Here is a 24,555-nt window from a genome sequence, read left to right on the forward strand (position 1 = left end):
GCATCACACTTAAACATTAGTCAAATCCGGTGCTACATGACTATGTATGGCTTCTCTTTCTACAGACACTGGTCATCTCTCACTTTGTAACGACTATCTGGCACAGGCAACCCGAACAAATGGTCCAAAATGCACCAGCACGTCTGGTCTTTAATCAGCCAAAGACAGCTTATGTCACTGCACTGTTCATCACGCTTCACCGGCTCCCTGTTGCTGTTTGCATCAAGTTCAAGATGTTCCATTTGCTCATAAAGGTTTATGAACCTTGTCACTTGCCACAGTTTGCAAGTGAACAATGACCAGTCTGGCTGTCACAGCAAAGTAGGCAATCTCAATCCAAACTTATTGGACGCACAGTGACTTTAATTTATGTATCCAATATGCCCTCTTCCTTGCTCCTCTTCTCTTTCTATGTTCCATGCCTTCTCTAGCCCTTAAAATATGCCCAGGCACTTACATGTTACTTAATGCCTGTGATTATGGGCAGTGCAGAACATGTGCAGCTGAATCTGGGAGCCAGGGGTTCTAGGTGGGAAAGAAATGGACTGTCTTAGTTCATGGACATTAATATCTATTCTACTTTTATGATTCTGTGCATCATTTTTTAATTATTATTTAGTGTCCCTTCAACAGCGAGGAGTTGATCTGTTAAATTCTAGCAGAGCAACATGTTCTCGTTAAAGTCATAATGTCACTCACGCTGTGTTAAAGGCGTTGCCACTGAAATGGCATGATGTTCCTGAGTGACACGTTGGCCTCACCACAGACATTAACCAGCTACAGGAGAGAGAATTATTTACTAGTGTGGAGCCATACAGTGATGGCCACCTAACTTTAAGCCAAACCCTTCTTACAATACTTCTCCCACTCATCAGCATGTATTTTTTTTTTTTTTTTTTTGGTTAGTGAATCTGTTTACATGGGCTGATGAGCACAGTTTGCTTGGCGCAGTCTGGCACTTAAACCACATCACACATACAGCGAACACATTTTCCTTACTCTCATGCTCTCTCGCTGTCGCATGAGCTGTTAACAGTCTTTTCAGAGTCAGGGTATGTGAAAATATTCAGTGAGAAACAGGGGGTAAGACCAAAGGAGGAGAAGGGTGAGTTGTAGGGAAGGTGGGGGCGGGGAGGTGGAAGCGCGACATCACACAGACTGCCAGTGTTGGCCGATACGTCTGGCCATTCCCAAAGGTTAACAGGCACCAACCTCCGCTCAGTTCAATGTCACAGGACACTCTCTCCACTCTGTCACCAAGCTTGATGTGACATTCTTTCACGGTTCATGGGCTGGAGGGGAGTGGACACACTTTCTGCTGTGTAGGACATCATATAGAGTGGCAGCACAAAGAGGACCCAATTTATTATTTTCCAGCTTTTTGCCGCCTTTTGATCTGTCACATACAGACACATGAACGCATGAAGGAACACACATGAGGATGCACACATACAACCGGGAACACACTTTCATACACATGCATGACACGCTCACACACAGCATTATTTATTCATCTGCCCCCTCCTATTGCAGAAATGCATTGTCGTCCTTCAGAGAGGACTCTAATAAGAAATAAGGCCTTTTGAAGTCTGACTGTTTGCTGTCACATTGGAACTGGCATAATAATTACTAAGAATAACACCTCCTTCTTCATTGTAACATGCTATACCATGCCACACACTCCCTTTGTGCATATGGATCCGTGCGAGAAGGCTCAAAGGATTCCCCCTAACATCTAATTCTAATGACCTTTTATGAAGTACTTCAAAACACACTACGACCCCCACACTCCTTTAATGCTTTGTAGTTTTCCTCCCGACTGTATGTGTTTGGCTATAATGCAATGCACTTTTTGTTTTTTTTTCTTTCATTCCATGCACCCACTGCTCCTTTCACTTTGAACTTATCAATGCATTTATGCCATGTTGGCAGAAGGCAGAAAGAAAACAACTTGCTGATACAGATTCCAAGCTCATTATTCCTTATTAAAATAAACAAAGTAGGTGTTTTTATGAAATGTACCAGTTTAGTTAACCAAAGTGCTGCATGTTATTTGCAATCATTTAAATAGTTTTGCTGCTAATTTGGCACCAGGGTATTCTATCACATTGTCTCAGAAATCCTATACATTTTACATCTAATTACAGATTTACTGTCAATTAATTTCAAATTTCTCAAATTGGAAATTAACTTTAACCTAAATTTGATTAAGTTGAAATTACATTTAATCTAATGCAAGTTTATGAGTTTTGTGTATGAGTAAAACTAACTCTGTTAAGTTAACTGAACCTGGGTTCACTTAACTCCACATATTGAATTCAACACGAACCTTTATCGTGGTTACTATATATTTTATTATTATGAAAAGTAACTGATTTATTTTAAATACACGTGGAACATTTTCATCGTGAATGTTTTCTTCAACTACAAGAATATTTACATTCTTTTACTTTAAAACCTCATTTGCTGAGTTGAGTGAACAATCTGCTGATCCTTTCAAACTGAAAAAACATCAGAGCAACTCGTGTTTGCAAGTTGTAAACTGGTCTGTAAATGAAACTAGGCCTTTTAATGTGGGTGAAGGTCAGCATCTCTCGTAATGTGGAGCACCATGTGACCTCTCCATCACCCTGAACACCCTCCTCACTCTTAAAACACACATCATGTATATACTCCTCAGTAGAATGCTATGAATCTCTCCTGATGTGCGACAGTAATCCCGGCCCCTAGTTACACCATTTTCAGTTTGCATACCTCCACATTGTGGTTAAGGGATGACGATTTCCTGTCAGTCACCAACTCACCATGTAGCGTCACCTGTGGCTGTCTGTCAAAGGGAATTTTAAACCATCTGTCCTTATTTGAGACTTGTTGTAGTTCATTGATTTTTTTTTTTTTTTTTTTTTTTAAATACTGAATGTAATACTGTTTAAATACTACATTGTAGATTTATTTCCAGATTCTCAGTATGTTTTGCTAGAAAAAAGTAACAGTGGAACATAAATGAATCCAGCCCAAATTGAAATACGCCCAGTCATATAAACCAGCAGGGGCAGTATTGCATAAATACTGACAAATGACACCTATGTCCATTGCAAGAAAATCATTTGTTAGCTATTTATTATTACAGACGTAAGAATGTTGTAGAAGACGTATTTAAAAATGCTTTTTTCCAGAACACAATCATCAGATATTAAACTCATCTCAAGCAATTCTTTTAGGAAGAATTTACACATGCAATCACCATTCCATTCATTGTCAGGCACTGTGTCATAATATGTCTCTCCACTCCATTCGTGTGATAGATGAAATCAAACTTGGCATCTTTCCCCTCTCCTCCTCATATCCCCTGACTCATTTCGCACTTTGCAGCTTGTGAAAGTGGTAGGAAAAGATATCTATCCTTCTGCTCGTGCTCTCACTCTAAGGTTCTCAGTGTTATCTATCTTGATACCACCAGTGTCACAGTTTTCTTAGAATACCAGTAAATTACCAGTATATCTCTGCACAGCTCACACAAAGCCTGTTTATTTTACTACCTCACTAAATGGCTTCTAATTCCAGGGAAAATGTCTTACTATTAGACCGAGGATGCATACACTTGTTTTTGTGGATGGTTGTATCCCAGGTGAAAGTAACACTAATCTATGCAACGTGAAAATCTGCAGATGTAGGTGGAAATGGTAACACTTACTCCATCACTGCTCTCACACATAGTGTAGAGACTATACCACCCACACATGCATGTATCTGTCATGTTTTTTAGAATCCATTCAAGAGTCTAAGAGAAGAAAAAAATTAAAATTTTTTAAGTTTTTCTTGATCTTCCTGACAACTTTCTGCTATTCAATTGTCTCCTTTTTTAAGAATTTCACTCACAAAATATGCAGAATACAATATAGTATAGAATTTTCATGTCACACTTATTCAGTGTGTTACATATAACCCTTTGGGGCCATGGTGTTATTTACTTCTTTTCTGATGGCTCTTCTCTGTGTGTTTCCTGAGGATTGAACAGCTCCCAGGCAGAAATGACATGGTGCTGTGTTTTAACCGACTTTCTGATCTAAGGAGCTCTGTCGGGGCCTGTCTGTGATTGACACATTTGTGACACATGTGGACAGTCCATGATTGTACTGTTACATTCAGCATGTGAAGGCATTTACCACATGCACTACTGACCTGATAGTTGTATAGTTAATGTGCCTTTAAACTACATTGTAGTTCTATGGATACCCACACTGCTTGGAGTTGGAGGCATATGCAGGGGCAGAAAGCAGCTATGAGGCACACCCATTGTACTCTGAGTTTTTCAGGTGCAGATTCCCGGATCTCATAAATAATGCAAAGGTAAGATAAAGAAGAATATTTGTGTTTATGTAAGAGACTTTCTAAAACCTTGAGCTGCTTTAAGGCAATGTTCATTTTCAATCAGGTTTCCTTGCACAGAACAGGCCAGCAGCACCAATTTCAGGAGAAATGTTTGTAGATTTAAGCATTTTTGTGTCTCAACATAATTTAGGCACACCTTTGATGCTGTCACATGTTAAAGCACATCCATTCATTCATTATCTGTCATCACTTATCCTATTTGGGGAGCAGGAGCCCCACCCATGTTTCACTGTGCGAGAGGCAGAGTACACCATGAACAGGTCATGCTATATCACATCTAAGTTTTAAATTATCTTATTTTGTAATTGGAGACAAATGAAACAGTCTTTAAAAACTATTAGACTCGATGTTATATTTCCCTTTTGCTGCTCCTGATGTTTTGTGTGCTCTAGTTTGGCTGCAGTCTGCACATTGCACATTTTAATATCATTCTTTTAACTTCTTGCACAGGTTTTGATCATGTTCATGCACCTAATCTTATGCCATTTGTCAGTTTATTGTGTGACTGTAATTGCCATTGCCCTTTGTGCAGAATTGCAGGCATTTTCCCCCTCGCTAGTTATTATTCCAGTTTCATGTTGCTAAAGTCTTTCTTTTGTTTAGTTCTGCAAGGCCATTAAAGGCTGGAGAATTACTATTACGTTTGTCATCGAGTTATGTGACATATTCCATGATAATTACTTGAGTGGTTTAATTTGTGAACAAAACATTCACTCTCTGACGTGAGCTTTTAGTCATAATATTTAAATTTTTATCTTACTCTTTTTTTTCCCCAATTTGTACACTAAGTCCTGGCTGATGTGGGCTCATCTGAAGGTGACAATAAACTTAAATTACAGGCCTCATTAATGAAGTGTTAGAGTGTTAGTTAGAAACTGTTTTATTGCTTCAAAATTCAATATTGGCCAAGATGTTTTAAAATTATCTTGATTAATGTTTTAGTTTTGTTAAAAAACAATGTGGCGGCAACAGCAAAACCAAAGCAAAAAAAAGCTTTTTTTTTCCAATTTTTGAACATTTAGGTGCAGCAGAGAATGGAACTTGCCTCAATAGTTCAGCTGGCTCTGTGTTGCCTTGTGGTCCTCTTCATCTGTCAGCAGAGTTAGGTGTCCCACAGACAGGATCTTAATAGTAGCGGAGCAAAGGGGGACAGGGCATCTAATGGAAACCCTTTGTTCACTTGTCACTTTCACTGCTCCTGTGGAAACATCCTGCTGGCCAATCAGACAAGCCCTCTAGGTAGTTGGCCACTGCACTTCTGTGACTGTGAAACCAAAGGCATCTATCACATGGAACTACCTTACTTTTTTTTTTTCCTTTTAGGTTCCCCTTCTTTCTTTCTTTTTTCTCACTCACCCCTTTAAAACAATCCTGTAGAAAATGGTCTTTTGAATCATTTGGGTCTCTGTTTTAATGGTTTTAAGCTGGATCATTCTCTGTTCTCTGGTATCTGTTCTGGCACATGTATAATGCCAACCATGACCTTTGAGTCTTGGTTAAAACAACATTGGGAGACAAGCAGGTGTCTCTCTTTTACAATCCAGTAGTTTATACATATGAGTGATTATAAGCCCACTTGATCTGTCTTCAAATTGCCTGCATTTCACAAAGTCAAATAAAATGATTTGGTGTTCACAAGAAGCATGTGCCGATGTGAACTATGCCTTGGGAACATGGAGATCTCATAAGACTTGTGATCAAGAATTGTTTATTGGCATGAAATGTAAAATTATAAGGAATTTTAACTTAAAATGGTTATAAGGAATTTTTTTACATAAATCATTTCAGATAAAAATCATCTATAAAAAGAAACGATGAGGTTGCTGTGACTATTCTCCCTAGAAATGGGGGTCCGGTTAAGAGGACTCCAAACAAATGCTGCAGAAAGCTCAGCAAGGTGAATAAGAAGAAGAAAGTTCACATACAGCTTCATGAGTCTGCGTAGATCTGGGCTCTGACAGTTTCCCATGGACGCTGGGAAAATCAGAATGGCTTTCTGCCAGTTTATGATCCATAAAAGCAGTACAACATTCTGCTTGAATGTGTTCAGGTCTGATCCGCAGCTAATGGAACAATTGTAAGATTGCCAATGGAGGTTTAACCAGTTGTTACATCTAAGGGGGAATATACTTTTTTCCACCAGCATTATTAATATTCATCGTTTGTTTTTTTGTTTTGTTTTTCGTAAAGACACAAATCATTATTGCTTGTGTCTTATTAGCTTAAGCACAACTGTGGCACAGGAGATAGAGTGGTTGTCCATCACCAGTGGTAGTTGGTTTGATCTCCGGCTCCTCCAGTGACTTGCCGAAGTCACTGGAGGAGCAAGACACTGAACCCCCACTTAGTTGCTCCCGGTGAGTGTTGCCCAGCTGCATAGCAGCTCCCCTATTGGTGTGTGAGTTTAGGTGCGAATGAGTGAATGAGAATCAGTGTGATGTGCTTTAGGTACCAATAGTTAGAAAAGTGCTATATAAGTTTTGATGGATTAATAGATTCCACAGGGTTCATGTTTTTATTTACAAGCCGAAAGCCAAGCGTTATTCTTGCAGTGTCAGATATCTTTGGTAAAGCAAGGCGTAAATGCTTTAGTTACAAGCTTTAGATGCCAGAGTTCCCAGCTTATCCCCTCCCTGAAGTGGTTATAAATACCTCCTGCTTGACTTTTCATGAAGAGAATATAAAGGTAGTCTTGGCTACATGCATCTCCCCCACTGGGTAAACACTGTGGTGTGTGATAAGGGTATTTAGAGAGGAGGGAATTGGCAGGAGTAAAGGGAAGGAGGAAAAGAAAAGATAATCTGTATCTTTGTATTCAGCTGCAGCCAGTTGAATAATAAAGGACCAGTGGGTCACTGTAGGATTCAACTTCCAGAAATACTCTAAAGACAGACGAGTTGGACTTACTGTAGCTACATTATAATTAGACAAGGAGAAGCTGTCCACTTGTGTATGAGAAAAGACGCCAATAAGCTCTGCACTTTGGGGCTCATTAACTGTAAGAATTCGACATGCCTATTGCAGGCATTCACATATGAAAATGTTATAGGTAATGTTATTATCTCAAAATTACATACATTTGTATTATTTTGCTGATTGGTGATATGTCAGTGATGGCAATGAAATGTGTGTTTGCAGAGCAAATTGTTTTATTATCCCAGCCCTAATCTGTAGATGTGTAGACATACATAGAAACACATGTGCAGAATGTATACGAGTGATGGCCTCACAATTAAGATATTTTTAGATTATATTGTGATAAACAATATAATAATAATAATAATAATAATATATATCTTGATATCTTAAAATCTCCTCTAAACCACTACATATATGCTGGATTTAACTCTTTGATGTACATTCTCACCATTATGCTGATTCTATTCTCTTCTCTGCAACATAGGTCGGAATTAAGACATTCTCGTATAGATTAATAAATAGATTAATGAATCCAAAATCGCAACCAAGGTAACTTTAACAAAGCAATGCTTATTCAAAGTAGGCAAATGTTGGCAGATATGGAATAAAATTAGTAGCACCGTAGGGCTACATACATAGTTTTTGGTGTTTATCCTTTTTTTTAAACATCTGTAAAGTTTTTTTTATGAAAGCTTCCAATCTTGAGTTGGATTTAGAGTATGTTTTTTTTAGTATTATTATTATTACTTCCATAGACCTTTTTTTTTCTTTAGGCTACTTTCTCTGTGTTTCTGTTGCACAGGAGGTTTCAACTGATTGTGGCACAGGGACCACTATTATGACCAAGAAGCAACCTGAGGACCACTGTTGTAGGCTGTGAGGCACATGTTACCATCAATATAACGGATGGCCAGTACATTGGCTTTTTAAAATGTTTTATATTTGCATACATTTGACTATTAACAAGCAATAGTTACTGCATGCAAATGTGTTTTAAAAAATAAAATAAAAATTCCCCCTTTTCTTTACTGTCAGATTTTTGGGTTTTGAAAATCCAAACAATCGTTGTGAAATGACTTGTGGATAGAAAGTGCTACTGTACGTTTTGTTGTGCCATGTGGAATTTTAGTTGTGATATGCTCCTTTTTAATACATAAAGCAGAAGCACCGCCAGGCTTTTTTCTTGTTCGCTACCGAACACACGTCTTATCTATTTGACTCACACACTCATAAAAGCAAAATCCCAAAGTCTCAGGCCAACAATTAGGTTAGAGTTTGTACTTGATGTTTGCGATATCGTCATTTCATAAAGCTTACAGAGAACAAGTTGGAGTCTTCTGAGTATATTTGAGATTTCGCCCACCCCTATATGTAGCCATTCAAATTGAGGGCTTTCAGTGGCAGACTTCAGGGGGGGTGAATACATGCAAGTTTTTCTCCAGTAACTATTTCCCCAGAAGTTATGTTAACCAGAGGTTTTTCTTTGTCTGACATTGGTTCATGTGTGTATACATTTGTTTGAGCAAAAATAGAAAATCATAGTAAACTGGCTTTTAGGTGTAAAATTACTGTTTAAAATATTGAATTAAGATGTTTGCATGATGTATGGGTTTCCGACCAACTCCCTTTGCTTATCTCATCCAGCAGAGGGGTGTGGGCAGACCTTCCTCCCACAGGCCAGCTGGATTACTCATGTTGGTCTAATCCTATTCATTTACTCAGTGCTCTCTGTCTGACCGACATGTACTGGACCATCATCTGCCCAAGTCTCTCTCTCAGTCTCACACTCTCTCTCACTCTCTCTCTCTCTCACTCACACACACACACACACACACACACACACACACTAGTTCAGGTGCCTTTGTCTGATAAGGACTCTGTGTATTAGCCTCATCAGCCTGTTCCCAACACATCATGGGAAATCCCATTTCCTCCCACGATTCCCAGTTTTCTCTTATCAACAAAACCCGGTCCAAATCCTTAAACCCTTGTGTTACCACACGCCCCCAACAGCTTTGTGTCAGGGATCATCTCTCATGTACACACTTGGGCAGATAAATTTTAAAGTGCTGTGAACATGTGAGAATGACTTTTGTATACACCAGTGTTTTCTTCTAAAAAAATCCTAAAAGTTATTTAGTTGCATTCAAATATGAAAAAGAAGATAAACAGTTGAAATATTACTTTGCTTTTTTAAAATTTTAGGCTTGTTTTTACTTCTTGACTACAGGGAATTAAATTAAATATGTATTTTCACTAACACATTGGTGCATCAGCGCACCACAGCTGAAACTCAAGGAAGGAAGACTGTGTAATAAGTAATGGATTGGCTGAAGTCAGCAGCCGTTTGCTGTCGACATGTGAGACAGACAGTGTTGTGTAGCAGCCTGATCGGAACTGTTCTGCAAACAGTGAGCAGACAAAACAAATTATAGGTCTGCAAAACCCCCAAAAATGCTGCACCATCAGGAAGTTTACCCATGTGAGGTTTGCACACAGATTTGTACAAATGTTCCTTTGTCAGGACATGCTTGCACATAAGCAGACACAAATGCATGTGCCACAAACACATTTAAATCTAGTCTTTTTTTATTTTCTTTTTGCATGATTCCTAACTGCATGCAACACGGTGGTGGAACGGTAATAATGCCTCCTCAAAGCCAAAAATTTGCTAGCTTGAATCCACGTGCTTGCTCTAGCTTTTCTGTCCAGAGACATTCATTTTGTTAGCTGATGCCTCTAAATTAACCGTAGGTCTGAATAGTTGTCTCTCTCAGTGTATGGCCCTCTGATAGACTAAATTGTCCAGAGTGTCTCCAGTGATAGCTGGGATCGGTTCCAGCAACCCTGCAACCCTTAACAGGATAAGCAGCTAAAACAATGAATAGATCTTTGCAATTATTAATCCAGTTTATTGTTTATTGTTATTTATCTTGCATATGCTCATGTAGCTTTGACTCCCTATCATCCAGTGATATCAGCCTACATGCTGTTGAAGATACTATCACTGTGGTTTAAAAAATGTGGTTTAGTGATTTACTGCCTTGAGCAGTAAATCACTAAACCACATTTTAAAATGTTGAATTCCAGTTGCTTCTGTTCAGTTTGTACTGTGATTCAGACCTACAGTAACTATCACACTTTGCTTCACTGCAAAAATAAACAAAAAGAGCCACAATTTACCATAATTTTTACAGCTATTATATTCTCAAGGCTCCTTTCAACCATGAAAGACATTAAAGTGTTATTCTAAAAGGCATTTTTGGTCATAGATTGCTCTGTACGTGCTTTTGCAGGTGCTGTTGATTGAAATGTCAGCGACAGTCAAGTAGGTTTGGAGGGGCCGTAGCCTTAAAATAGCTGATGGCAGACTTTGAGACATGACAGAACACTGGAAAAAATCATCACAGCAGAAGGTTCTGCCATTGTAGCATGCAAACGTCAAACATATGTTAGAGGGAGGCAAAGATCTGGGCCAAATGAAACACAAATGCAGTCTCAGTCAACTACACTAATGCCTGAGCACACATCCACGTTTTCTCATTTCCTCCTCCATTTATGTTTTAGTGGAGCCTTTTCAGCACTGAGAGGAGTGGTGGGACTTTTTTTTTTTCTCCTTTGTCTTTCCTCAGCAGTGTGTTGAAATCATGAGTAACAGTGCTGGGAACTGGCGTGATGTTTTGTTAGAGACTAGCAGTGGACAGATTGGATGTCTAAACTTCAGCTCATTAATAACTGTGGGACAACCTGCAAACTGCAACCAAACTGGCTCTTTTTTAATTGTTGTATAGTGAAAATCTGCCCTTCTAGTCATTTGTTGTTGTTTTTATTTATTTTTCTTATATTTGCTCTACTCTAATTTCCAATCAGAGTTGCATTTCATCTGGCTGTGATTTAATTTCATGCGCTCTGTGTCCATCTACAGGGGAAGCCTGGTTTTGTATCACTTGTTCACAGTTTGTTGTTTTGAAAGCTGGAACCATGTCGTTACAGAGCTGTATTGTTTGAGCACATTTAGGTGTTATCCATGATAATTTTGTTCTCTTAACATCAGGTCAGGTGATGTTTGCCTGCAGGATAAGATTGAGATACAGACTAAAATGTGAGAAGGGGGAAGGAGAGGCTTAGGTACCCTCCTCTGTCACTGAACCCTTTGGGCTCCAAGTGATTTAGACGTCTTGCAGCAGCACATCACAGCCTTCATTTAACCTTTAATTGAACTCTCACTTAAATAATTTTCAGAAAATCATTTTGACATCTGTGCAGAGAGGACACACACACACACACACACACACACACACACACACACACATACACATCTCATCTTGCAACAGTTGTTATAGTGAAAACGTTTTTCTCTGCTTCACAGAGCTACACTCTGTGGACAGAGCTTTGTCCGACTCATGCTGCTGAGTCACCGAATGCCTGTGAGTTCTTCTCACCACCCCCTCACTCCTGAAACCTCCCACCTCCGTGCTCAGCCTCAAGCCCAAACAGTGCGGTGATACTCTCAACACCTAGCCCCCTCATTCATTATGAATGGGACCAGCTTTTCACTAAAAAAGGCTGTAAACATAAAGCCATGAGCAACCAGTTACTGTTACGGTTACACTTGTTTATGTGCTGCACATGTGTGAGCCAGGCTTGCTCCTAAAGGTTAATAATGTCACGCGGACATCTTCAATGCAGATTGACTCAGGTGTTCAGTCAGCATGTCTTTCACCTTTTAACAGTTTAGCTTTGTTAATGGTGCATTAAACAGGGTAAATTTATGTCCACTTCATGTTCTAAGCCAACTTGTCTATCTAGAAGGTTTTTTATATCCCTGTCAATGTCCCCTACTGTGGAAAACTCCCTGTAGGAGCTGAAGTGCACAGCACAGAGATTTTATCATTATGGTAATGTGAATGTGAAGTTTTGTTGCTCTTCTACTACTTTTAATTTTGCGACAACTTTTCTTACAAAAAGAAAAGATGCGTGTTGCAATGTTTTGGGGATTTTTTTAATTACAAGATCCTGCAGGATTGACAGAGGACTGGTTTGATTAATTGTTGCAATTCAGATATTAAAAATTCCTGTAGGGACTGAAACATTTGGATACTGAACCATAAATAACTTATCAATTGCGATCTCTGATTTGTTACACAAGTATATTTACGTGAAGTTATTTGGCATAGCATCTCTTATAGTCACAAAGAAATAAGTTGTAATATATTTTTTGTCGTTTTGAATCACTTGTGGAATAATAAATCATGGATGTGAAATCAAAGAATGGTTCTGCTGTTAAACTGCTGACTTCCAGCTTTATTTTAAAATGAGAATTCACTAATTGTCATCTTGCTGTTTATGGGTTTAGTTTAAGGATTAATGGCAAATTAATGCTGGTAAACTTTTGTCTGACTACCCTTTATAAAAATATTTCTCTGCTTCTAGCTGAAAAACTCCTCCAAGTGACATCACCCAGATGAGTTTCTCACCATTAAGAGTTTAGATGATGACATCTGAAGGGGCTCTGGAAAAGCAGGTTGACCACTATTACAAACTTGATAGAAAGAGAAACGAAATAACATAATCTGAAATGAAGGGTTCTCCAGGTGATGTCATCTGGAGGTGTTTTTCACCTAGAAGTAGAGAGATATGTTAATATAGGGAAGTGAGAGGAAAGTTTCTTCTTTTCCTTGGGCTGTTCCCTTTCAGGGGTCGCCACAGCGAATCATGTGCCTCCATCTAACCCTGTCCTCTGCATCCTCGTCTCTCACACTAACTAACTTCATGTCCTCTCTCTCTGACTTTATCTCCAAAACATCTAACATGAGCTGTCTCTCTGATGTCCTCATTCCTGATCCTGTCCATCCTCGTCATTCCCAAAGAGAACCTCAACATCTTAAGCTCTGCTACCTCCAGTTCTGCCTCCTGTCTTTTCTTCAGTGCCACTGTGTCTAAGCCGAACACCATCTCTGGTCTCACCACCGTCTTAATCACCTTTCCTTTCATTCTTGCTGATACTCTTTTATCACACAACACACCTGACACTTTTCTCCACCTGTTCCAACCTGTTTGCACTCACCTCTTCACCTCTTTTCCACACTCTCCATTGCTCTGCACTGTTGACTTAAAGTCCTGCACCTTCTTCACCTCTCCTCCCTGTTACTCCACCATTTCACCTGGGTCTCTATCTCCAAACTAGTCAGAAACTCTTCTGCCACCTCTCCTAGACACTTCCATACCATTCCATAATCTTTGCTACTTCCTGCTCCACACCAGTCACCTCTTCTACTGTTCGTTCTCTTTCATTTCCCTCATTCATCAACTCTTTAAAGTTCTCCTTCCATCTTTCCATCACACTCCTGGCACCTGTCAATACATTTCCATCCTTATCTTTAATCACACTAACCTGCTGTGCATCCTTTCCATCTCTATCTCTTTGCCTGGCCAATCTGTACAAATTCACCTCTCCCTCTTTAGTGTCCAAATTAGCATACAAGTCCTCATATGCTCTTTGTTTGGCATTTGCCACCTCTACCTTCACCTTACACTGCATCTCCCTGTACTCCTGTCTACTCTCTTCAGTCCTCTCAGGGTCCCACTTCTTCTTAGCTAACCTCTTTCTCTGTATGCACTCCTGAACTTCTTCGTTCTACCACCAAGTCTCCTCGTCCACTTTCCTCTTTCAAGATGAAACCCCAATCATCCATCCCTAGACACACAGTATATCCACCTTCCTTCTCTGCATCATCTCTGCACCAACTCTCTAGCCTTCCCTGGCATAGTTCCAACATTCAAAGTCCCTACCTTCAGACCTACAGTCTTAGCTTTCCTCTTCTCTCTCTGCCTACGAACAGTATTCCAATTTCCACCGGTACCCTGTAGGTCAACAGCACCGGTGGCAGTTATTGTTATTCCGGGCCCCAACCAATCCAGTATGGAAGTATTTTCAGTGTGAAAGTCATGATTCGCAATTTTTATATAGCATGTGTTTTACATCGGATGCCCTTCCTGACATGACCCTCTGCATTTATCCAGACATGGGACTGGCACAAGAAGACACTGGCTTGTGTCCCCTTGTGGTTGCTTTGACGTGAGACGAACATTTAATGGAATTTATTTACATCTACTAGTCAAACTAGAACCAAAAGAAGAAAGTTCAAAATCAGTGAAGGCAAACCCTAAAGAGCATCTTTACATCCACATCAGATTAATTTTAAGAGTTTTAGCTTTGGGTAACAAAGTTTCAAGAAACATTTACAAACTTAATTTAATAAACATTTGTTGTAAAGTCCTTTGCTGTCAATGATCAGTGTGATGTATTCATCTACAGGCATGTGCTGCACTCGCCTTCACTTCTTGCTTGTTTTGAAGGCTTTTTGCCTACAGCCTGGCCTTAAGCTGGCCGTTCAGCAGCCTGGCCTGTGCAGTACTCATTATGGATTCAGATAATTTTAAGTTGCATTCCAGCTGAAAGTCAGCAACCCAGCCTTTCTCTCTACTCCATCCTTTTATCTAGAGCATAGATCAACTTCCGTTAAACTCTAATGTAGTCTGTCTCTTCACTAATATTTCATGCACTATAGGCTAGAGAAGCATTGACGTATGTGTTTGTGTGCATTCATCAATGCACTAATGTACAGACATAGAGACTTACTGTGACACACAGGTGTGGTCACACACAAGTGAGCAGGCACGTGTATGGTGATTTAGCATGAAATAGGACTGGACAAATAGGTCCTGGACACAACAGCAGCACATTGGCAGGTGTGGACCAGCACAACATGATCTATAGAGAACAATTTGCACATATTAGCCACTTTTTATTTCAGCAGACAGAGGTTCATGTCAAATCAATGTTCAAGGTCCTGAAGCTAAATCAGCTCCGAGATTGATCTGTAGGAAGATCTTCACATCAATAATTCATATTGACTGTTGCAGGAAATGCATGAAAATCAGTTCAACTTTTTAAAAAGAAAGGGGCTTAAAAAACCTCTGGCATCATCTGCATTATGTTGAGCTAACCCAGATTTTCAATCATTGAGATAAGTAGTAACGCTGTACATGTTGGCTGTGGGGTGAATTCCTTCTGAAGGCTTAGTACCAGTTTGTCTGGCACTAGAACCAAATGGGGTCTGCAGGTCATCAGCAGCAGCAGCAGCAGCAGCACTACCCTTTCTGGCCCTGAGGCCAGCCTGGAGGGTTTTCTTGCCTGGACATACGCAGTGAAATCCCCTGTAATCAAGCAGCTGGAAGGTCCACTTTGAGGGGATTTAGTGCAATGTGGCAAGTGCCAATCTGACTGCAATCAGGATTTGCACAGGCCGGGCTCCTGATGGCATTCAGCAACTTAGACGTGAACTGATTCCTGGAGACTGATGACAGCCATTCATACAGTTTCTCTCGCAGCACTTGCATTGCACAGGCCTCCTGTATACACTTAAACACATTTCATGAGATTCGGATTTGTGTTGCCTCATTAACTCTCACTTTTACCCAGGATGGACGAAGTGCATGTTCTAATATCTAGAATTTAAAATTGTATTTGTTCTTATTTCATTTCTTTTTTTCTTTATTTTTTTCAATTTTAATGCATTTTGCTTTGCTTCTGTTTTATTGGTGGTTTGATGCTTTTTTTTGCCATATTTCAGTACTTTTGAACATTTTTTGTTTGAGTTTGTACTTCTTTTCCCCCTTTCTAAATAAAGCAAAAAGATATTACCCTATACAAAGCTGAACAAATAAACAAAAACATTGTGCACTTCTGAAAAGGGGGGATCTTTGCTTTATGAGCTGTTAAGTAGGAGGAGAGAGAGAGAGTGAGAGAAAAACTAAAGAAAAAAGAAGAAAAAAAATAAGAGAAGGTTTGTAAGGCAAAAACTCATGGAGGCAGCGGGGAAGTGACACGCAGACACACACAAACACACACACACGAATGGGCTCAGCCGTCCCTCCTCTGTCTTTCTATTATTGATGTTGGGCACGCAGGGTTCCCACACAGCCATCTGTTCACAGCTCTCCCACTCCCTGCCCCTATCGCTTCATGCTTACCACTTTGGCAAGCTAGCATAAGCAGAGCAATGTTGTCCTATCAAAGTGAGATACTTCATAAATATCACAAACACTATCAGGGAGTTAGCTGTTGCAGGAGGAGCCCAGAGAGTGGAATGAGGAAAAAGCAGAACACTAATGTAATGATGTTTTTTTTTTTTTTTTTGTTAATGCGGCCTCTTTGATGGATGACTTCCAAGACATGCATTGATTTGTGGTGCAGTATATAATAATGTTATGACTTTATCATATATAAATAGAATTGGCAGTTAGATGTGTTTTGTGATGAACTGTCAATAGTCCTATTGTGCATGGTTTCCAATTTTAACCGTACCCCCCCCACTGTTAATAACATATGGCTGCAGGTTAGATATGATTTTACTTCAAATTGATGACCGTGCATATTCAGTCAAGCCCCGGTTGCCAGGGGAAACCAGGTCCTGCATGTCCTTTGATTGGCTGCGGGGTGGTCGCATGAGGCTTTGCTCGGCCCCAGATGAGACTGAGGAGGCATGTGGCGAAACTGGTGATGCATTAGGGTGGTGTGTGTTTGCAATCATTTGGCTTTGCCACAAAGATGTGATCTTTATCCCTACCCCTCTCCACGCAGACATGAGTACCTATTTTTCTAATGCAATCAATAGACTGAAAATGTTGCGTGTCAGTTTCATGAAGAAACTTTGAACATCTGTGAGGCTGTCTCACATGTGCCTTCAATTACACTGCTCTGACCAACAGAAAGGGTCAGACATAGGTAAGGGGATGCCAGGGGCTAGTGGGATGGTGATTAAGGTAAAGATATTGGTTCGGGGCTTTAGAAACCTAAGCTATGACTCCATTGTGTGACTTGTCTTTTCCATATTCCTAGTGGAGTAAAAGAGGCTTTATTCCCTGGCTAGCCTCAGAGTTAAGACCCCCTGGGGAGTCAAAGATGAGACGGAAATTAATAATGTGTAGAGACTCAAAGGCTTTGACTGAACCCAAGGATCAGAAGAGGGTGAGGAGAGTATCTTAGTGGCAGAAAGGGAAACAGAAATATTCACAAAGAAAGGCAAGCACAATCAAAGAGACACACCACCTTTTAGCTGAGGCTGGAAAGAAACCATTTTGGGACAGAAAAGAAATCACCTGACTCAAGCCAGCTGTTTTTCACCAAATCTGGGCACAGCTGCTCATGCTAAGACACCCAGCATTAATAATAAATCACCATTAAATATTAAATTAATCCAGATCCATGTCCTACTACTGTAACTTTTATTAACATTTTGCTTTATTGTGCCAGTTTTTTTTTTTATGTTCTGTCTTTAAATGATATTATCTTTTACCCATCCATAAAGACTGTGTAGGCTAATAAGACCAAAGAAATAGAGCTAATAATATGCAGGGCCCATGTGCCAAATGTGATCCCTCCCGGCAGCATGGCCATTTGGGCAGCTTGCCACCCAGCAGCACAATAGGTGTATCCACAGTGATTTATTAAACACTCTAACCGTTGGCTAAACACAGCAACTGAGCTTAAATTAGCACTTTACTCCTCCCTTTTCTCCTTCTTTGTCTGGATGTTTTCCTTTTAGTCTCTATTTGCAATGTAAGGTTGCAATATATGATAAGGAGATGCATAATGCTAGGCTGGCCCCACACTGGAACCACCAAGGATGAACATGACAGCCTATTACATGGGTCTTTAGCAACACAGGGAAGTGCCCCGTCAAGGTTTCCCTCCATAGAGTGGTTAAATGTAAATGAATGTGTCCACAACTGATTATGTTAAACATGAGAACAGCTTGAATAGAGAGAGTAAAAAGCTTTGGTCAACAGAGCTTCAACATAAGCACTGTACTCCACGGTCCTAAAGTGGCGGTCGTCCCTCTTCACAGCAGCCATTAGCGCTGGTTTAGACGCTGAGACTCCACATTGTGTGTTTAGATGAGAGGCTGTAGATGACGCACCTGCTGAGAAAGAGGGGTTGAGATAACAATTTCCTCCTCTCTGTCAAGGAGACATCTGGCATTGCCACAGTGTTGTAAGCCGAAATACACCCAAGAGTGGGTAATGAGGCGTAGGAGACGGGGCTTGTGTTTTGGTGTGTGTGGTTGTGTGTGCCTTTGTATTTTGGTTCTATCATCTCCCCGAACTAGACGCTGTAGACCTTGCAAGCACGCCATCTGTAGTCCTCAGCCATCGGCGTACTTGGATGTGACTCATAAGCAGCGTAAAATTGGTTTAAAACCCCGGCACACATTTAACCTCATTGCAAGTATTATCAGTACTGACAAACATAATTGCAGGTAAAATAAGTACAAAACAAGCAGGGGTCAAATGCTGTATGTGACTCTCTGTTGGTGTGTCTAATCAAACTAAAGTGGCAGCTACTCAGCCGTGACTGTGGACCACATGTCTTTGGGTGTCATCATTAACGTGCATATTGTTTACACTCAGTCCTGTGTGTATTGTGTGGACACAACTGAGAGAGGTTGAGACATGCAAGTAATGTTTAAAAAGTATCTTTTTTTATGTTTCTTCTTGTGTGGTATATATCAATTTTGTTGTTGATTGTTGTCACTGATTATGTGCTTTCAGTTGCATGTTTTTCCTTTTAGGAATTTTTTCTAATTGTTTTATTGACCGTTGATCTCTTTCTTTGTCTCAGGTAATCTCTGCTCTGTCGAGGATCTCCCATCACAGCATTGCACAAATCAAAGGCGTCAGGTACGAGTCTCATTTGTAACTCTGTCATTTATCATTTGAACAGCCAAAGCACTCAAGAGTGTCTCTGTCAAAGAAAGCATTTGGTTGGATGCATTCCACATTTACTTGTATTAAGATGAAGGTGGTTATTAACATCTGCTGCTCATTTTAAAGCCAATTTACATTTTAAGGCAATTAGCTGCAGCTTTCAGCCACTGATAACTTGCAAGGCAAAATTATTCACAACACTTTCCCATTTGTCACTCAGACAGTACTGCAGTACACTATTTATGCAGAATATATCATAAGCACTACTCTGAGTCAGAATACTACATTGTATGCAGGGAAAGTAATTTTTCAGAGATAATGGTGATGCTGAGAAAATCATTCACACTCCTTTAACTGGCCCAGAACGGGTGTTTGATTTCTCTTCATTTGCTCAATCTGCTTGGAGGTTGGTGGCCCACTGGCTCCGCATAAAAAGCCATTTTATCCATCTAAGTAATGAGTTGATGGAGCGTGCCCATTAGGAGCCATGCCAGGAAATGAAGGGAGGGGAGCAGAGGGGGAGAGTGACACAGAGAGAGAACAGGTCCCATGCCATTAATAAAGAAAACACAACCTGCTGACTGCTGGCTAATTCACTTCCTGTCCGCTCTCACTGTTTTCCTGTGAGGTGTCAAAATTAATGCTTGTTTTAGCCCCAGGGTAAATCACACTCAGGACTTTCTGATTCATTGGTCTGATAATTATTTAAATGATAAACTGATAATTTGTAGTTTACATTCTCAAACTGTGGATCAGGGGACAGAACAGTTTTATCACAATAACATCAGGTTTTTCCACTAGCCATGACTCCAAAGGCATCAGCAAGGTGTTTTTGTTGTTGGAGTTAATGTCCTTTACCTGAAGGACAAATCCTAGAAGAAAAAAAAACAACGACAACAACACAGAATTCCTTCTCGTCCCAATGGGTGACCCTGACCTCTTACATTGCTTTAGAAGATGATGAGAAAACAGAACTCCGTGAAACTTGTGTTGAGATTGCTTTTGTCAACAGCTGGTTCCAAGGTCAAGAAATAAGTAAAAATTCAGTTTTGGAAAATGTACACTGCCTTCATTTGCTACCTAGGATCCTTGCTTGTAAAGAAATCCCCCCTCCACCTTTTCTGTATTGGATTTACATAACCTAGTCATGTCCAATGAATGTTGCATCCACTTGCAATCGTGTTGATTTTCTGTAATGACTAAAAGCAGGACTTTGCAATGCAATGTGCTGGTATGAAGCTCAACAAATCATCAAGGTTTTTCTCTTAAATCTTAAATCTCTTCTGAGGTTATAATAAATGACAAAGGGGCCCTGGCTGGACAGATTAGTTTATTGTTTCTCTAAAAGAAATTAGAAAAGAGAATGCATGTTTGGATTTATCTCCATTTATCTCAAGGTTGTTGAATTTCATTCACCTTTCGTTTGCCTTTGCCGAAGAGAAACTAATGTAGACCAATACCTTTCCTAAAAGAATTCAAGAGTTAAAAAAACAAAAACAAAAAACAACCAAATAAAATGTATTCTGCTTTAGTTCCTCGTGGTGGAGTTGTCAATGGCCAGACAATAATTATTTTGACCCCGTGTACCCAAATCATTTCAGTACAGACACCACATCAGGCTGTTCACTGGGCTTCAAAAGGGTTGTAGAGTTCCTCACTGTCTTAAATCTCTTAGTAGCATTGCCACATGTCTATTGGTGTTCTGTTGATGTCCACTGATCTTGTCTTTGATGTCTGCTCGCTGTGTTCAGGCCTTTTTGTCGTGACGTTCTTGTCACTGTTTTAGCATTTTTAGCCCTAGATGGAAATCAAAAAATGTGTTTTTTTGGACACACACAGACACTTTTGCACGCCTCCCTGCATTTCCAGAGAAATACTAGACATGCAGATGCATATTCATTTTTTTGACTACATTCTCTTCTTCTGGTCTCTGAGAAGATTTTTCTTAAGTTCGTAAAACCATAAGATGTACTAAGATTTATCCTAAGATTCGTACATCCCCAGCTGTGCAGTGCTGGTCCAAGCCCAGGAGAAATTGGGGAGGGCTTTGACAGGAAGGGCATCTGGCGTAAAAACTGTGCCAAATCAACATGCGGACAGTGATCTGCTGTGGCGACCCTGAACTCACGGGATATAGCCGAAAGGACAACATTTGGTTGCTATCATGTTTCCTACAAAATATTTGCTTTTACAATAGAAGTTTTTAGAAACTTAGTGTTAAGGAGACAGAGTTAGTAATACTATTTGAATGATACTTAAACAGTATTGATTATTTTTATTTTTGACATTTTAATTGAGGAGTGGGTAATTTTAGGTAATTTACATTTTTTCTCTTAATCTTTTTTTATGTATTGACACCTTCACATTGCATATTTTGATACATCTGACCACCATATCAAAACCTACAGACATTACATTTTTTACAAGACACAAAACTAAGATGAAGAAATCCTAACATTCCTTAACAAACTGGAGATAAATTATCTTCTTCTTTTCCTTTCGGCTGTTCCCTTTCAGGGGTCGCCACAGCGAATCATGTGCCTCCATCTAACTCTATCCTCTGCATCCTCTTCACTCACAAAACTGGAGATAAATTATGAACGAGCCAAAAGATTGGAAATAAACTGCTTAGTTTATTAACAAATAATTCCACACTCAAATTGTTTAAGTACTTAGCAGTTCAATTAATTTGCATTTAATTAAACTGTTCATCATGTGTTTTGTTGATGATTAACAAATTACCTACCAATAGTTTCAACCTTACCTGAAATTTTCTGTACCTGAGAAAAAGTTATGACACACCCTAAACGTTTATTCTTCTTGCACTTAAGAAATTTAAACCAGATAATTTTGTAAAAAAGAGATATAGATTGTAATTTTTATTGGACATAGCACATGAAGAAAACTAGACCAACATGTGTTTTTATATTTTTCCCCATAGCAATGGATTTTTCACCTAAACAGGAAAAGTTGGTTGAGAAGCCATTTTTAAGCATCACCAATCACATGTTTGTCTCCTCCCCCGGGTTTCCTCATCCTGTAGACACAGTCGGACCCCCTCACAGCACTGAATTAGTTCACCAGCATCAATATGTAGTTATCACAAACCCACTCCTCCCTTTTCACTCATGCCAGTTGAATGTGTCGCGTGTAGTAACTTCACACATTCGAGCTGTGAAAGAAACTTGCACATGCAAAGATAAAAGGCCCGTTCTCAAATGGAACTTGTGCTCACACTTATGCACACACTCCCCAGGCAGGAGCATCTGTGAAATGAAAGTGCAATGCCAGTTTTAAAGGAGGATTGGGAAGGTTTATAGACAGCCGTGGTACAATAAGTGGTGACGTGCAGCAACCCCAGCGATTTATCGACCCCTGCACAAACAAAGCTGCGTCCTGGGACAAGAAACTGCTTCCAAAGCTGATCATTTGAGCCGCGGTTACACCTAATGACTCCACAGTTGTTGCTGTTTGACAATAGTTGATCAATGGAACAGGCTCACTGCAGCCAACAATTCGCTTTATGTGCTCACTGGCTTTCAGGACACTGAAGTAGAAATTTGACATTGATCATAAGCAGGGTTCATTGATCAGGGCCTATTGAAATAGTAAGATATTAAAATAGACGGTGAGAAAAAACTTGTTTACAGACTAAACAGTTGGAAGCAGAAAATATTAGAATAAAATTGTGACCACAAAAAACTACTTCAGCATTTTTTAAATGTTGATTTACTAGTAATTAGCCAGAAAACATTACGTAACAAATGATAGTTCTTGTATAACATCCCTAGAAAATTATAAGTAAATAAGCTGAGAGTTACATGTAGCATATATAAATGGAATGACATGTCTGAGAAGAAACTGCATGTGGCCCTCAGTCATTGAACAAGGCACTTCATCTCCCAATGGACCAGGTTCCTTCAGGTTCATTCAGGTTTGAATGTGTGTAATTGTGTGAAGGTGATTAGGGTGATCCTGAAAAAGAGGGAAGGCCTGTCAGTAATATTTCCTGCACAAAAAATAACTCTACATATTCTCTCACTCTGACTCTTCTCAAGATTTGATCTTAATATAAAAGCATATTCCCTGTCACACATCTGGACTAATCTAATCCCAAAAACAAAGCAGTATTCCCCCCTTTAATCAGATCAGTTGTACTCTAACACAGCTGGACAAAGAAACAAAATGCTTACATTTGCCAAGTAAAAAGATGTATTTGGAAATGTACAGGGTAAACAAATGCACTGATTCATTTGAAAAACATTTGGCAAGTCTTGCAGCATCCGCTCTACAGTCCTGAACAGTCCTGCTTGCAAGAAACACAATACTGAATAGCCAAGGGACTGCTCATCAGAGGGGTTTGATGAAATTATAAACCTTGCTCAATTACACCTGGTTGGACCATTTATGAGAAATTAAAATGGCAGCACTGGACACTGCTTGGCTCCGCAAAACAACACTGAGGTGATAGATATAAGTGCATATCTCAACAAACTACTATGTAATTAAATTTTGCCCAGCGGGACCCCGTAATATAATGCACATTTCATTGGCGGGGGCTATCAGATGTGGGTGTGTTATTACACTCTGGAGGAAGCGCCTTCTGCGCTTATTCATAATAGTGAGTGAGAAAGTAACATAAATCAGATGAGACAGCCTCGTATTATTATTTCTTAATATTAGTACTTGTAATTAGCTCTTGAAAAAAGAGAAGTTTTACAAAAGTTGCACTGCTCAAACAGAGGCTGAGCTTGCAAGATTCCTTTGTGTGTGTGTGTGGTTGCAGAAGCCTGAGGAGCTGACCTTTGACTGTCTAGCTGAGCATTCATTAACCTGATGGCTGACTTTCTGTCAACGTGACCATTGCTTTAATTACCCAAAGACTAATTGCTGGTGTCAGTAATATACACACGGCTTGACACATGCATTCACAGTAGTGAACAGTATTGTACATAACTAAAATGACAAGATGACCTGTTTTTATTGTTTTTTTCTTATACTCACAGTATAGTTTTCACTTAATAGAGATTTTTGACCTTCACCCACTAACAGGTCAATGTTGGCTTATTTTATGTAGACTCTGAACACAGTAATTTTACCAAGTTAATCTGATTATATCTTTATTTAATGCATCAAAGGTTTTTAAAGTCGAGGGTAAACGGAGAGTGGAGTGCTTTTATGAGACCTTTGAAAGCCTCGTCTTGGACAGTAAACATTACGGTCAGCTACAACACACACTTAAACATCCTTTCTCTTTGTCTTACTAGAATATCTTTATTGAACCTTCCCACAGATCACCATCTATCAGTTATTCATATTGCATGTATACAGTTTTATTTTCATAGCGCTCAACTTAACGCCTCAAGGAATGTTAGATCGCAACAATTAATTCAACCAATCTCCTGTAAATTCTGTGTGACCCTGCAATGTAAAACATCATAAACACTTTGCTAAATGCTTCACTTTTTTCCT

At 39.6% G+C, this 24,555-nt stretch overlaps 1 protein-coding gene across 11 annotated transcripts in view; it reads left to right on the forward strand.

The window, feature by feature from the left end:
* vav2 (vav 2 guanine nucleotide exchange factor) overlaps positions 1 to 24,555 on the forward strand; it is a 188,095-nt gene that overhangs the window by 118,136 nt on the left and 45,404 nt on the right. For all 11 annotated transcript variants that reach the window (XM_067484247.1, XM_067484242.1, XM_067484246.1 and 8 more), the window contains exon 3: positions 18,998 to 19,056. In XM_067484247.1, coding sequence (XP_067340348.1) covers positions 18,998 to 19,056 — 59 coding nt within the window. The remainder of the gene's footprint in view (positions 1 to 18,997; positions 19,057 to 24,555) is intronic.

The sequence above is a fragment of the Channa argus genome, chromosome 18, assembly GCF_033026475.1.
Source record: "Channa argus isolate prfri chromosome 18, Channa argus male v1.0, whole genome shotgun sequence".
In the NCBI taxonomy this organism is placed as follows: Eukaryota; Metazoa; Chordata; class Actinopteri; order Anabantiformes; family Channidae; genus Channa; species Channa argus.